The following is a 15,940-nucleotide window of genomic DNA, read 5'->3' on the forward strand; positions in this document are numbered from 1 at the left end:
TTATCGTACATATCCTTAAATTTGTGAATTGTTTTGGCACGCACTATTTCATTCGGTAGTGCATTCCATTGATCAATTGCTCTGTGTGGGAAACTGAATTTCCTTACGTCTTTATCACCTCTCTTCTTATGCAGTTTTTTGTAGTGTCCTCTTGCTGATGCTTCTCCATATGTTAAGTAATCATTTATGTCTATTTTCTCCTTCTCTGATATGCACTTATATAGCATTATCATGTCAACTCTTTTCCTTCTATCCTGTAGTGTTGGTAGATTCAGTTTATTTAGTTTTTCTTCGTAGCTTAGGTCCCTTAAGCTTGGTATCCATCTTGTAGCGGCCCTTTGAACTTTTTCAATCTTGTCTATGTGTTTTTTGAGATAAGGACTCCAGACTACTGATGCATATTCCAGGGTTGGTCTAATGAATGATGTTATTATCCTTCTTAGCATGTCTTCATTTATGTATATGAATGCTATTCTCATATTTGCAAGCAGTGTATACATGTTCCGTACCTTCTCGCTGATGTGGTCAGCCGGAGATAGTCTGTTATTGATAATCACACCTAGGTCCTTCTCTCTTTCTGATGTGTATAGGGTTTTATTTCCTAACTTATAATCCCAATCAGGTCTTTTTCCACTTTTACCAAACTTGATTACATGACACTTGTCCACATTGAATTCGGTGTGCCATGTATTACTCCATTCATGAAGTTTATTTAATTCTTCTTGTAGCTCTTTACAGGAGTCTGTGTTAGTAATTCTCCTTTGTATTTTTGCATCATCTGCAATCATATTCAGATAGCTCTCATTTCCAGTGTTACTGTTTTATATCATTTATATACACTAAAAACATGATTTGTGCCAGCACTGAACCCTGTGGTACTCCACTAGTCACTTCTTTCCATGATGAGTAGTTTCCTCTTAGTACTGTTCTCATTTCTCTTTTTATGAGAAAATCTTGCATCCAACAAAACAGTTTGCCTCGAATTCCTCCTTGATGGTACAGTTTCCATAAAAGTCTTTGGTGTGGTACTGTGTCAAAAGCTTTCTTGAAATCTAAATAGATACTGTCCACCCATCCTTCTCTTTCCTGTATTGTGTTTGTTACTCTGTCATAGTAGCTCAACAGATTAGTAACACATGATTTTCCTTTTCTGAAACCAAACTGTCTTTCTGTTATCATACTGTGTTCTTCTAGATGATTTACCCAAGCTTTTCTTATAAGCTTTTCTAATACCTTGCTTACTACACTGGTCAGTGATACTGGTCGGTAGTTGGGTGGATTTTGTCTATTTCCTTTCTTGAATAAGGGGACAATATTTGCTTTCTTCCAAATATCAGGTAATTTACCTTGATTCAAGGATTTCTTGAAAATTAAAAATAATGGTTTACTTAACTCCTTTGCACATTCTCGTAGTACCCAACATGAAATTTCATCAGGACCACATGCATGTTCCACATAGTCCATCTCAAAAATTTTTTCTTTTGTAAAAACTAATTGGAAATTCTTATTTAGTGCTTCACAAATATCTTTCTCTTGCGTATAAGTGATTCCCTCGTCCGTAATGGATTGTATTATATCTTTTACTTTGGTTTTGCTTCTGATGTAGCTGTAAAACAGCTTTGGTTGATCACTACTTTTATTTACTATATCCTCCTCAAACTGTTTTTGGGCTTCCCTCCTTATTCTTGTATAATCGTTTCTTGCGTGTTTGTAATTATTATATGCCCTTTCACTATTGTGTCCTCTGTATCTATTCCACACAAATCTCTTCTTTCTTTTGATTTTTTACATTCTGTATTGAACCATTTCTGTATTTTCTTATCTGCTTCTTTGTGCTGTGGGATGTACTTCTGGACTCCTATTTCGTAAAATTCACAGAATTTTTTATATACAGCATATAAATCTTGTCCTCTAAGCTCATTTTCCCAATTAACTTCTAAGAAATACTTCTTTAGGTCTTGATAATTTCCCTTTTTATAGTTTAGACTCTTTTTGTAACCTTCATTGCTGTTAACTATGTCATATGCTATCCTGAAGTTGTAATTTAGTACTGCATGATCGCTTTTGCCGAGTGGAGGGTGATATATTAAACTGTCAATATCATTTTCTTGCCTAGTAAATATTAGATCTAGCACTGAAGGTACATCGAGTCCTCTTTTTCTGGTGGTTTCCCTCACATGTTGCGTTAGGAAAAACTCTTGCACGAGATCCAGGAGCTTTTGGTCCCAACAGCTTTCTTAGCTAATTATATCTAGAGTATTCCAATTTATATTTGTATTAAAATCTCCAGTTAGTATAATTCTTTCCGATTTCTCTTCTATTTTATGTAGTAATGATCTTAAACTCTGAATTGTACTTTCTGCCAGGTCCTCATATTCGTCTCTTTTCCCATGTGTTTGATCTGGGTGGCATGTATAAATTGGCTACAATTACTTTCCCTTCAGATGTGTTGATCTCTACTGCAATCAATTCTACTTGTGATGGTATATCTAGTTTTATTTCGTTGACTTTTAGATTTTTCTTAGTTAATATTATAATTCCTCCTCCTTTTTTTAAATTTTTGTCTCTTCTCCATATATTGTATTCTTCTAAGTTTAGTATGTCATTGGATATCTTTGGTGTTAATTTTGTTTCAGTTAGGCATATTATTTGTGGTTCATTTTCTCTGACATAATCATTCATCTCTAGTAATTTAGATACCATTCCATCCACATTTGAGTACATCAACTTTATCATCTTGTTTATATACTTGTCATGACATGGTTCTACTACCTTCCTCCTTTTTATTCCCTCCTGTTTGTGTACCACTTTCGTACCTGCAATCCTATTACTTTGTAAAAAAAAAAAATTGTTCTTCTCCTCTTCTGATCTTCCCTCATTTTTTGTTTTTGCTTCCTCCCTCTTCTCTTTCAGTAATTCCAGTTCCTCTTGTGTTAGGCATCTTTTTATCCATACATTTTTGAACTCCTCTTTTTCCATACGATTCTTTGCATCTTTTATTATCTCCTCCACAGTGTTTACACTCTGGAAAGTCACCTTTAGAGGTCTTGTCTTGCTTTTCTCGTATTTCCCTAACCTTTTGTGTTCCTCTATGTCTTTACTACAGATTTCCTCTGATACTTCATTCAGTAAGCTCATTACATTTGCCATCTCCTTTTGTCTCTTGTGATCTTGTTTTTTACTTCTTCCTCTTCTATACCAGTGATTACTATAGATTTGTTTATATCTACTGAATCTCTGACTAACTTTGGATTGTTTTGGATTATTCTTTTCACTTCCTGTTTAATGCTTTTTTCCTCTACCCTTGTTTCTAGGTCTTTCTTTACTTTCACTATTTCAGCATACGTGGTTTCCACATCATTTTTGTAGCTTTGCACAGCTTCATTCACCTGTGTTATCTTCTCCTCAGTATCACTACTCTGGTCTATCAGACTGCTTACTTGCCGAATTGTCTCTGTATCATTTTTGAACTCTTCCATAACACTCGTGATTGACTACTGTACTTGCCATTTCACTCATTTTCTTCCTAAGTGTACTCAATTCCACTGTTAGTTCACTGATGGTTGTGTCTTTCTTGTTGGCCTCCCTTCCTAGTTTTTCTATTTCTTCCTTTTGCAAGTGCTTCTGCTTCTTTATTTCATCAATTTCATTTTTGAAAGCCATTTCTAGTTTGTGTACACGTTCAACCAGTCTATTGTGAGTCTCCACTTCAACCAGTTCTTGGTAGAAATCATCATCTTGCTTTCTACCTTTATCCCTTTTCTTTTCCAAATTTGCTTTACTAAAGTATGTGTCCATTTTGCAATACTAAATGCACAGAGTACATGTACTTACATTCCCCGTGCAGCTGTAGTCTAAACAAACCTCAGCTGACTGAGCGCATTCTTTCGCCTCTCGGTTCTCTTTTCTGTTTGAACAAGTCTTGTTTAAACTTCTTATTTTTTTTTTAATAATGAAAAATCATTTAGTCTAACCTGGTACAGAGCGTGACTCATATAAAGATACTAATTTAGGTAATGCCACTGGCCGTGCTGGCTCGGTACGGAGCGCCGACGTCGCACGTCTGCTATCTCTGACTCCCACTGTGTGTGTGTGTGTATCATTATATCTCATGAACTGCTTGAGCTATAAACATGAAACCTTCAGGGTATCATGATATGGCAAAATTCTTGTACGAGTTCGAAAATGGGCACTCGGGGTCAAGGTCAGGATCACCAAAATGGCTACCAAAAGAACTAGTTTTTGTCGCCCACCTTTAACAATTATATCTCATGAATGGCTTGAACTTTGAACATGAAACCTTCAGGATATCAATGTATGGCCAAAGTCTTGTGCGAGTTCGAAATGGGCACCCTGGGTCAAGGTCAAGGTCAGCGAAATGGCTGTCAAAGGTAAACTAATTTTTATCGCCCGCATTTAGCACCATTATATTTCATGAACGGCTTGAGCTATCAGCATGAAGCCTTCAAGGGTACGAAGATATGACCAATATCTTGGACCTGGCTAGCAGCATATTCTGGCGGGCGATTAACACTCGACTCCCGAATGCTTTTCTTTCATTTTTCCTTTCTTCTCCTTCCTACTTTTTTTTTATTTATCTTCCCTGTTTTATCTTTTCTTATTCCCTTCCAGTCCTGCTTCTCTTTCGTCATCCTACTCCCTCTTGTTCTCTGCCATCCTCATCTCTCTTTTTTCTCACGTTCCCCATCTCTCTCCTTTCCGTCGCAGTGTTACTCATCATCATCATCATCATCATCGTTGTCAAATTATTATTATTTTTATCATTATTATTATTATTATTATTATTATTATTATTATCATTATTATTATTATTGTGGGTGGGGGCGCTCACCATCCACTCACTTGATGTAGTGCGGCTGTTGGATGTCTGCCCTTTCCTCTCCTTCATCCTTCTTTCCTTCCATCCTCTTCTGTCTTTCCTTCATTCCTTCCATGTCCCTCTGCCTACGGATGATTTTACACTCCCTCTTCTGCCCTTCTTTCCTTCATTCTCTCCTCTTCCTTCTGCCTGTGAGTGACTCTACACTGAGTGACAAGCCAAATGGTTTCCTGTACACCAGGAAACCATTTACTACGCTGGGTGCTAACCATATAACCAAATTTTGGCGCCTTGTGGTTTAGTGGGTAATTATTGCGCTCCAATCGGATTGAGCCGGTGAAGGTTTATATCCAAGGAGTGGTTGGGGTTGATTGCTCATGGTGAGGCTGGTCACTCTCAGCTTAAATGTCGGGACCAACTGCCTATGGTCAGACTCAAATATGAAGTCCGTTTGGGTGGGGCCCGCGTGGGGATTTCCCTCTCTACAGCTCTGCCAAACCTCCTCTCTCTCTCTCTCTCTCTCTCTCTCTCTCTCAGTTGATTGAGAAAGTTTTTATATATTTATAAGTTTTGTTTTCTTCTATATTGTCTCGCCCTTTTTTCCACACCACCACTGAGGTAAAAGTCTTGGCGCATTTTTTTTTTTTATAGAGGTTTTCCCAGTAGGCATAAGTCCTCTCTCTGACCTTTCTTCTAAAAAATACTTGTTCACATTGTAACTAAGTTCTTTCTCCCGACTGTGGAGCACACGAGAGCGAGTCAGAGTAGCTGCCATCGTGGGTGGGGATCAGGGAGGAAGTGACCGGTCACCTGTTGTCTGAGGTGGGTGTCCTTGACCTCTGGCAACGTTGGAAAGCGTCGTTGTCACGTGGTGTGGAATTTATACAAATCATTGCTATTATCCTAAAAAGCGACACATTCATAGCACTATATATAGCCTTATTTAATATATTTAATAAGTACAGAATATTTAATATACAATTTCAAATAGTAAATAGCTGACATATGACAGAGAGAGAGAGATAGGTACTGGGGTTGATGCGGCAGAGCTGTAGAGAGGGAAATCCCCTCTCGGGCCCCACCCAAACGGACATCATATTTGAGTCTGACCATAGCCCCGGGCTCTTACGCTCTTCGTGGGGCAATGTAGGATTGGATGATGGATGGATGGATTATTATTATTATTATTATTATCTCCTCCCAGTACAGCGGGTGTTCCCCATTCCGATAGTCACATATACGCCTTTTTACCCCCTATAAATAATTTTGATAAATATCTCGAAGGGTGGTCAGCCATTCTCTCTCTCTCTCTCTCTCTCTCTCTCTCTCTCTCTCTCTCTCTCTCTCTCTCTCTCAACATGTTTTTGTTTATATAAATTTATGTACAGCTTGGTTTCCTTGTATATTTGTCATAAGTTTATGTACAGCTTAGTTTCCTTGTATAATGTCATAAAATGTGATATATGATTTCAGATGATTAATTACTGACTAAAGTACAAGTTAAATAGAAAAGCGTCGATACGTGTCAAAGATATTGTTACCCAAGAATGAGGATCATATATGATTCTGTGTTGTTTGCTTGTCTTGAAGTGGCATTGCATTGACAGAAAGACTCGCAGTGGCGCAGTTGTGTAATACAGCTGCTGACATTGCTGATCGTGGAGGACGGGGTTGCATTACTGTCTTGAAAATACAATAAGATTTATGGAGATTGTAATGCCAGGTGTAAATAGGCTCGACTTCTCGTTCCTAAAACACCTAACGTGGAGCGGGGTCCTCTTTCGAGACCGGAGCTTAGTGCAAAAAAGAGAGGCAGGACACAAAAACTCTAGGCAATAACCTTTACACGTATATTACCACAATCAGACACAGGACAGATCAGCAGATATTACAACATAATATATAGCAATATAAAACCCTTATCTAGGACATGTGTATCTCACAGGATATTTGCTTATCTGATATTAATGCCAACTAATCAAACCTAGTGTATTCAGGGTACAGTGAATATAGGCGCGCGCTTGAGGCGCGGGGAGTGAGTCTCACAAAGGGGGAGGTGCGGGGAGTGACTTGTGACGGCTAGAAGGGAGTTATGGTAATACTGGAGAGAGGCAAGGATTAACAATGAGGATTACACGTTTTCCAATAGCAAAGGGACTTTGGTAATTGATTCTATTCTTGGTTTACACTTACACTAGATACTGGGACAAGGGAATGTCGTACAGGATTTACGGGTAGCGGGAGTGGGGGGAATATCACTAACACTTTCTCGTATTACTTCTTTAGAGCTCACAGCAGTAGGGGTGTATTCCTACGGAGGAATTTCCAGGCGGCACAGTCTTACTAATTGTATATAAGGGACGTCACTCATAAATATAGTTCATCAGATCTTGGTTCGCACACTCGTCCTTTATTCTCTCACTGTGATCTTACTTGCCCCGATATTCACTATATTAAATCACTGCACGATACTACACTAGGCAAAGTCACACTTAACCTAAATCACTTGCACTGTTTCTGGGCAGCATCACACGTATTCATCGTGGGGGGCAGGGGCGGGAACACGCCGTCGGCAATCCTGCCGGGCTAGGGACACCGCCAAGGGGAGGCGTGCCAAGAGGGCACGGGACAACTCGTAGGGGCGTCCTCTCGCGTCCTGGGCTACCCGTGGCTTCCGGGCTGGGCTCAGGGGTATGGCCCTCGGGACTGGGGCCGAATAGCTCCAGGAACCTCTGGTGTAAGTTTCGGCCGGAGGTGGGAGCCTTACGTCGTCGTGGGGGCGTATGGAGATCGCGCCCGGGTGTCCTGGGGAGGATCGGGAGAGACTGCGGACTGCGGTCTCCAACGTCTAGGGGCGCCGACAGGGGAGGGCTGCAGCATCGGCTTACGCTGGGGCCCGTCAGGTGCGTCTGTTCCAGAGCCAGGCGTAGGGAGCGGAGGCCAGGGGAGGCTGTGAGGCCTGTCTGGGCCACTCTGGTACGGGAGGCCTGGGCTCTTGTCTCCTGCCAGGGTGACGTCTCGTTCCTTGCCTCCTTCCGTGCACCTTCGGAGCGACAGTGGGCCGTCTCACGAGGGCAGGAGCGACAATAGGCCGTCTCTACCAGGGCACCTTCGGAGCGACAATAGGCCGTCTCACGAGGAGGGGAGCGACAATAGGCCGTCTCTACCGGGGCACCTTCGGAGTGACAATAGGCTGTCTCACGAGGAGGGGAGCGACAATCGGCCGTCTCTACCGGGGAACCTTCTAAGTGACAATAGGCTGTCTCACGGGGAGGGGAGCGACAATAGGCCGTCTCTACCGGGGCACCTTCAGAGCAACAATAGGCCATCTCACGAGGAGGGGAGCGATAATAGGCCGTCTCTACTGGGACACTTTCGGAGCGACAATAGTCCGTCTCTACCAGGACACTTTCGGAGCGACAATAGGCCGTCTCTACCGGGACACTTTCGGAGCGACAATAGGCCGTCTCACGAGGAGGGGAGCGACAATAGGCCGTCTCTACCGGGACACTTTCGGAGCGACAATAGGCCGTCTCATGAGGAGGGGAGCGACAATAGGCCGTCTCTGCCGGGACACTTTCGGAGCGACAATAGGCCGTCTCACGAGGGCGGGAGTGACAATAGGCCGTCTCTACCAGGACACTTTCGGAGCGACAATAGGCCGTCTCACGAGGAGGGGCGCCGTCTGGAGTGTCTAGAACAACATCACCCCTAGCTGGTTCAACAATCCCACTCCGTGAAGGTAGTGTCCTTCTCCTACGACGGCGATGGCGTGGTGGCTGCGTGACATAGGGGCGCACAGCCCGGGCTGACATATGCCGTTGTTGCCGGGGGTTGTTCCGACTGGTGGCGGCTACCCCGTGGGGTCCGTGTGGGGGTGTCGGCACGTTCCCGGGCATACTGGGCTGTATATTGCTTGCACCGTTGTCGGGGGCACTATGGTATTCTCCTGTTTCCATTTCGGGGGCACTGCTTTATAAGTCACGCATTTTAGAGATGACATCAGAGACTACAAAAATAAAGTTAAGGGGGAGTAAGGCATCACATGAGCAAAATCTTTTTAGCTTTGCCGTACACTCTTACACTGTACCCTTGGATAAAGTCAACCATCCTTTTGTTTCGTCATCAGCGAAAGCAATAATACTTCGTAGTGCTTAATTTCTCGTTGCTCTTCCGAACGTTTATCATAGGTTCACTTCCCGCCAAGCCAACCTATTATTTGCATATACCAGCCCTTTCTGACCACCAGCACCATCCTATCCCATATCTTCTCTCCCAGCATACTGTACCTTCTACATTCTCTCTCTCTCTCTCTCTCTCTCTCTCTCTCTCTCTCTCTCAGCCATTTACACCAACCCATCTATCTATCTATCTATCTGTTGCCAGACGCCATAATCCCGTACGGGGTGGCCATTTGACTCTGAGTTATTTGTTTTACAGGGATATATATATATATATATATATTGTGTGTGTGTGTGTGTGTGTGTGTGTTTTCACTTCCCCTTCAGATTCACTTGCTTTTCGATCTTCACTGTTCCATTCCCTTGACTTCAGTGTGCACTTGATTCCCAATATAATGTACTGTCCATTCATCACGCTGTCGACTGTTCCATCACTACAGTTTTTCCATATATCTCCTCTACTCATTTTTCCCATCACCCAATCCACTGTACTCTCTCTATTTCAGTCATCCATTCTTTCAAGGTAACTTACTCTGTTGACTTTAGTCTTTGTTCTTCCCCTTCACACATTGTTCCTTTGTAGGTGCTCTGCAAGTACCTTCTTATTTCCCTCGATATCCAGTCATTCCCATTTGAGTTTTATGGTTTATGCTGTATTTGTGGGAGGGATATCTGACAAAGGGAGAGAACATTATCACATTTTCCATTGGTGTTGCCCATGAGTGGACTTTTAGGGTGAGGATTGAAGTGCCACAAAACTTTTTGGCTTGGCATAACCAGTTTCTCTAGTCTGTTGATGTTTCATTCACATATAACTTAGTTGCCTTCAAACACCAATTGAGAACTGCAGTGACAGAAAACTTTATTTAGTCTCACACTGAAGCAGAACAAAACTAGAAGTACATTTCAGTTTATATGATGAGCAGTTTTTTCTTCATTTAATGTTAAATGTTAAAGTTATAACACACAGACAATAAAATAATTTTCCTCTTGATGTTAACTGACTAGACAGGAGAAAGAGAAAGGGTAGTGTCTGAGAGAGTGAGAGAGGTACTGTATTCGAATAAAGTAGCCTGGAGGTGATTCTGTCAAAGTCATTCCCTGTTAGGGGAGATCCCACCAAGGAGCATGGTGTTAGAATGATGAAGATGATGATGATGATAATGGTGACAGCAGACAAGCCAGAGCACAAATAAGTGAGTCAAATGGTTATGCCAAAGTTAATCAGCTTGTATGGTCAGTACTTTACCTTGTATATTGTCAGTTAAGACTTCTTTCTCCTCCAAGATCCAGGGATCTTCATCCCCTGTACAACATCAGCTCAAATTCATTGACTGTTTATTTCTTTTCCTATTTACTCTTGGACAGACTGGTTTGGAAGTATATGAACAGAAAATCTTTCAACTTAATAAATTTATTGTCATACTTTATACAGTACAGTATATGTTTTAGTAAGTATAAAACCTCTTTCAAGCAAATGGTGGTCTAGACATCATAATACCCAAGTTGGAGTGCCATCCTTACATGGGTTTATTTCTCAAGAGGGAATTGGAGTCAAATGGTTATGCCAAAGTTAATCAGCTTGTATGGTCAGTACTTTACCTTGTATATTGTTAGTTAAGACCTCTTTCTCCTCCAAGATCCAGGGATCTCCGTCCCCTATACAACATCAGCTCAAATTCATTGAGGGGAGGCCGAGGATGAGATGGAGGGATGAGGTGGAGAGGTATATGAGAGAGAGGGGTGTGAGTTGGGAGCAGGGCAGTGAAATGGCGGGGGACAGGGCGACTTGGAGGCGATATGTTTGTGGCCACCCCAAATGGGATTGAGGCGTCTGGCAATAGATAGATAGATAGATAGAATTGGAGGCATTTTGATCATGTAATGACACCAAGGAAGTGGGTCAGTTATGAACCTTTACTGTAACCACACTGAATTATGAAAGCCTAGGCTTGGGCCCAAGCATCTCAAAGAGGGAAAAATGGTATTGGCTGTTGCTGTACTGTATAAAGCCACTTTTCTGACCTGCACCTTTGCTTCTTCCACCAGCCTTTGCGTACCATGGAGGATGTGCAGGTGGCAGAGTATGAGCAGCGGAGATCTCGTGCGAAGGAAGTGTGCAAAGGCTGGGGTGCCTACACCTCCAAAGCTAAGTTCCTGAAGTCAGCTCAAAAACCAGTTGAAGGTGATGGACTCAAGAATGAGGTGCTCAAAGACAGGAAGGATTTATCTCAGTCTCAGCTTGAGAGACTGTGGCAGCTTAACAAAAAGTAAAGTTACTGGTGGAATTTATCCTATTTGTATATTTCATTATATTATGCAGTACTGTATATTGTTACATTTCTACATTACAGTATATTCTTTGTCATTATGAGTTCTTATTAATGTTTTACAAAATATTAGGTCAGTGTTTTCATATATTTTTTAATGATTATCCTGCATTTCTGTAAGGCATACAAATCATTACTGGTACTACAGGTAGTGATGTGCTCTTGTATATACTGTGTCCCTGACCTGCCCCTTGCTCTTCCACCAGGTCTTCATTCCACCAAATGTTTGTGGATCAGCAACATGGCCTAACCTGGTGCAAGGTGCCCAAGGCTGCAAGCACTAGCTGGCTGTATGCATTCCTGCAGGTATTATGAGAAAATAACTTGGTTTGTTATGGTGCTTGAAGCTTTCTGATTTCACTTCAGAAATGGACTTCCATGGAAGATGTTGCATGCTGATGGTTTGGTGTTTAATGCAGAGAATGAAAGTGAGGCAGAGGAATGATTTAGGAAGTGGAGAGAGAATGGGGCACAAGTGTGTGAGAGTAAATGTGGATAAAACAAAATTGATGATATCTAGGGCTGGTGGTGGTACAATCAAAGCCGAGGGAGTGTGACCATGTGCAGTTTGCCACAAGGGTGTAGGAAGTAACTCCATCTTACGCAATGGTTGTGATAAGTTGATGCATAAGAGATGTGGTATTTGAGGTAGGTTGCAAAATATTGGTGATTTTGTGTGTGGTGTGTTGGGGAGAGCATGTCAAGACTGGCAGGCATGAAAGAATTGATCTTGCTGTCGGGTCTTTTGAGTGTGTGGAAGAGTTTTGTTATTTGGGAGACATGTTATTTGCTAGAGGTGGGGCTGGAGATTGCTCTACGACTAGGGTAAGGAAAGGTTGGAGGAAGTTCAGGGAGCTGTTGCCTCTTCTGACACTGAGTGGGCTGTCCCTGTATGCAGCATGTATTTGGAGTGTAATGCTTTATGGTAGTGAGACCAGGACAGTAAAGGAAGAGGATATCCACAGGCTCAAATGTACAGAAATGACAGTGATTAGATGGATGTATAGTGTGTCCATGAATGTGAGGCCTGGGGAGCTAGGATTGTGATTGAAGAGTTGAGAGGGAATATGGGACTTGAATTTATTGGTGTTGTGATGAGGAGGGGTAAATTGAGATGGTTTGGGCATATTCAGAGGATGGAGGCTGACAGTTTGGTGTGGAAATTGAGAGGTGTGAATGTCAAGCATAGTGTTGGAAGTGGCAAACCTAAAAATACCTGGTATGAGGTCATAGAGTGTGACTTCAGGGATAAAGCACTGAATAGGGAGGTTGTCAGAGATCAAGCAGCATGGAGAGTCACCATTAGGTAACGAAGGCTGACACATGCAAGCATATTGGAGCCTTTATAAACGAAATGATATGACAATAACTTTGAAGATGTTACAAATACTTCATGAGTACACGTCATGTGCTTTATGTATAATGAATTGGAGCCAAGAGAAGTTTAAATTTTTTTCCCATGTTATTGTTGTGATGATGCAAGAAAATTATTGTGACCAGTAGAAAAGTTGTTGTTTAAACCTATTCCATGAGAGAGAGACCATTAAAGTTAAAATATACTAAAATTTTTGTATATGTTTATGCTGGTGTTGTAGTTTGTATTATGGATGTCTACAATAATACTGTGAGGATGTAATGAAAAGCTTTGTTGTGGAGAATACCAAATGACCATTATGAAGAATGAGAGTGAAGGATTTGGGCAGGCACATGCAGAAGGGGAGGGTAGTGTTGTATGAAGCAGCACTATATGTGACTACTGTATACAGTATTCTGTCTACATTGACTTGACCTAAACTTGTCATCTCTATATCTTGAATGCTAAGCTGTAAAAAGATATTAATACTAGAATACAGTCATCATCATCATCATCATCATGTGGACCTCCTTTCCCATCCTAGGACAGGGTGAGGAGTAGCAATGTCCAGACAGCCCAGATTTGCCCAGTCCAATGGGCCACACTTCCATTCACTTATCATTCAAGCCCCCGGAATCCTGGTTCTGTCAGATATGCCAAAAACATTCACCACATTTTGTAGCTTCACATAAACGTATCCGATTGAGTCCATCTGGACGCTGCCAGGTTAAAAAGGGATGCCAAAACAGTAGAATATGGTACTAATAATAAAACAGATGTGCAGTTTCTTCCTGTACTTTCATAGAAAACATGAAAACTGCATACCCAGTTCTTTGATATGTATGGAAATTTCGTGGAAATTCATGTGCTCACTTTCTCCTGTTTCTGATTGTTTTTATTTTGGGGAGGGGTACTGACCCCCCAAGAAACACTGGGGAATTTTTGCTCCCCAAATACAGTATCACATAACATATGAGAGTCTGTTGTACAACATGTACTGAGATGTCACAGCCATATCTCCCCTCCTTTCACTATTTCTGAGAATTTTTTTATTTGGTAAGGGAGGCTGACCCCCTAAAAATCATGGCTGGAATTATTGCATATAGTGGAATATCTTTAAATTAACCAGACGAACTCAACTGGGAAGTTTACTTCAAATTCGTCTGATAGCTTAGGAGGAGTTAAAGCACATGCACGCACACACGCATGCACACACACACACACACACACACACACACACACACACACACACATACACACACACACACACACACACACACACACACACACACACACACACACAGTTTGAATCTTACGTAACAGTTTAGGGTGAGTTGCCGAAAACGATACCATCCTGCTTCACAAGACTGAAAAAGAAGTGCTATGGAAATAATGTACAGCTACAATATTGTATTGTCTTATTGTGCCACAAAGCTGAGGGAAATAAGCTTGCAAATGAACAAAAATTTCTGCCAAGTTAAAGTGGCTAAACTGTACAAAGCTAATATATATATTCACAGGTAGCAGGGTTGGAGGAGGAAACGTACAAGAACAAGGTTGGGCGGCATTCACTTTTGAGAGAAAACTACCCACACCTGCCTGGGCCAGTCCTAAAGACCATTCTACCCACCACTCTCAAGTTTATGGTGAGCCTTTCACCTCACATCATTGTCTCACCTCTCTTTATCACCTCATTTCACCTCATTCCCATATCACCTCACTTATCTCACCTTACTTCACCTCACCTCACCACACTGTCTATCTCACTACCTCCATCCCTTCATCTCAGTGCCTCACCCTACCAAAACTGTCTATTTATCTATTGCCAGTTGCCTCAATCCCATAAGGGGTGGCCACAAACAAATAGCCTCCACGTTGCCCTGTCCTGTGACATTTAACTGCCCTCCCTCCAGCCCACACACACCCATCTCTCATACAGTATTCCTGTCCACTCTATCCCTCCAACTCATCTTTGACCTCCCTCTCTCTCTCCCCCTCCCTCCACCTCATTCACATACACTCTCCTCATTAGTCTCTTGTTCTCCATCCTCTCCACATAGCCAAACCACCTCAGTGGTTTTTATCACATCCACATCCCCACCACAACACTCCTTCACTTCCTCATTTGTCAGTCTCTCTCCATGTAACTCCACATGCTCCTGTCAAATAACTGATTTCCACTGCTCTCAGTCCTGACTTGTGTCTGTCCAACAAGGTCCAAGCTTCACTTCCGTATGTTAGAGTTGGTATCATAATGCATTCATGCAGCTTTTTTTTTTTTTTTTTTTTTTTTTTTTTTTTTTAAACTTCCATGCTCACTTCCCTATTTCTTATCACTGCCTTCAAAGAACCAGCAACTTCCTTGTTGTACCCTCTCAAGCACTTCATCCTCCAAACTTCCTTCCTTATCACATTACCCAAGTACAGTACATAGATGCACTCACATTTTCCCTTTCCTCATCATCCAACCTCATTGTACATTCTATGACTATTTTTATCTTGAAGACCTTAACTTTACTCTCCCCTACATTCATTTCAAGATTCAGTTTCTTACACACCTCCCAGACTCACTCACCAATCCTTGCAGTTGCTATTCGTCTTCATTTAACACTACTGTACAGTATCATCTGCACACAACAGTTGAGCAAGTTTCCAATGCTGCCCTCTCTCAGTAGGGTCACTCCAGCATCCACTGCCCTACCTTTCTCTTTTATAACCCCATCTGTATACAGATTGAACAGCCATGGAAACTTAACACATCCCTGTTTCAACCCAACATTCAGATAGAAAAATTCACTCAAGTTCTCAATCCACATGCACTGCAGCCTTAGCCTCCTCATACATACTCTTCACAGCATTCAGCAACTTCCCATTTTCGCCATATATTCTTCATATTTTCCACATTCCTTGTCTATCCACTCTGTCATATGTTTTTGCCAGATCCATGAAGGCTGCATCTTTCCTTTCTTTAGAAACTTTTCCACTAAAGACCTAAGGATGAATATCTGATCTACACAACGTCTCCCCTTCCTAAAACCTCCCTAACTTCCTAACTCTGTCAATATGTATCCTCTCATATACTTTTCCTACTACACAAAGAAGACAAATGCCCTTATGATTACCACACACTTCTTTTTCCCCTTTTCCATTGCACAGGAGAATAATTCCAAGTGACTTCCAATCCTCTTGAATTATACCTTCCTCCCAAGCCAATGTGCACATCTTTCACTTCCAT

At 41.8% G+C, this 15,940-nt stretch overlaps 1 protein-coding gene across 1 annotated transcript in view; it reads left to right on the top strand.

The window, feature by feature from the left end:
• LOC145394010 (carbohydrate sulfotransferase 10-like) overlaps positions 1–15,940 on the top strand; it is a 71,198-nt gene that overhangs the window by 46,184 nt on the left and 9,074 nt on the right. The window contains exons 3-5 of the mRNA XM_080267980.1: positions 11,071–11,291; positions 11,558–11,657; positions 14,226–14,351. Coding sequence (XP_080124106.1) covers positions 11,071–11,291; positions 11,558–11,657; positions 14,226–14,351 — 447 coding nt within the window. The remainder of the gene's footprint in view (positions 1–11,070; positions 11,292–11,557; positions 11,658–14,225; positions 14,352–15,940) is intronic.

This window comes from Coenobita brevimanus, chromosome 26 (genome assembly GCF_032717465.1).
Source record: "Coenobita brevimanus isolate Jiangsu-jjx chromosome 26, ASM3271746v2, whole genome shotgun sequence".
NCBI classification, from domain to species: Eukaryota; Metazoa; Arthropoda; class Malacostraca; order Decapoda; family Coenobitidae; genus Coenobita; species Coenobita brevimanus.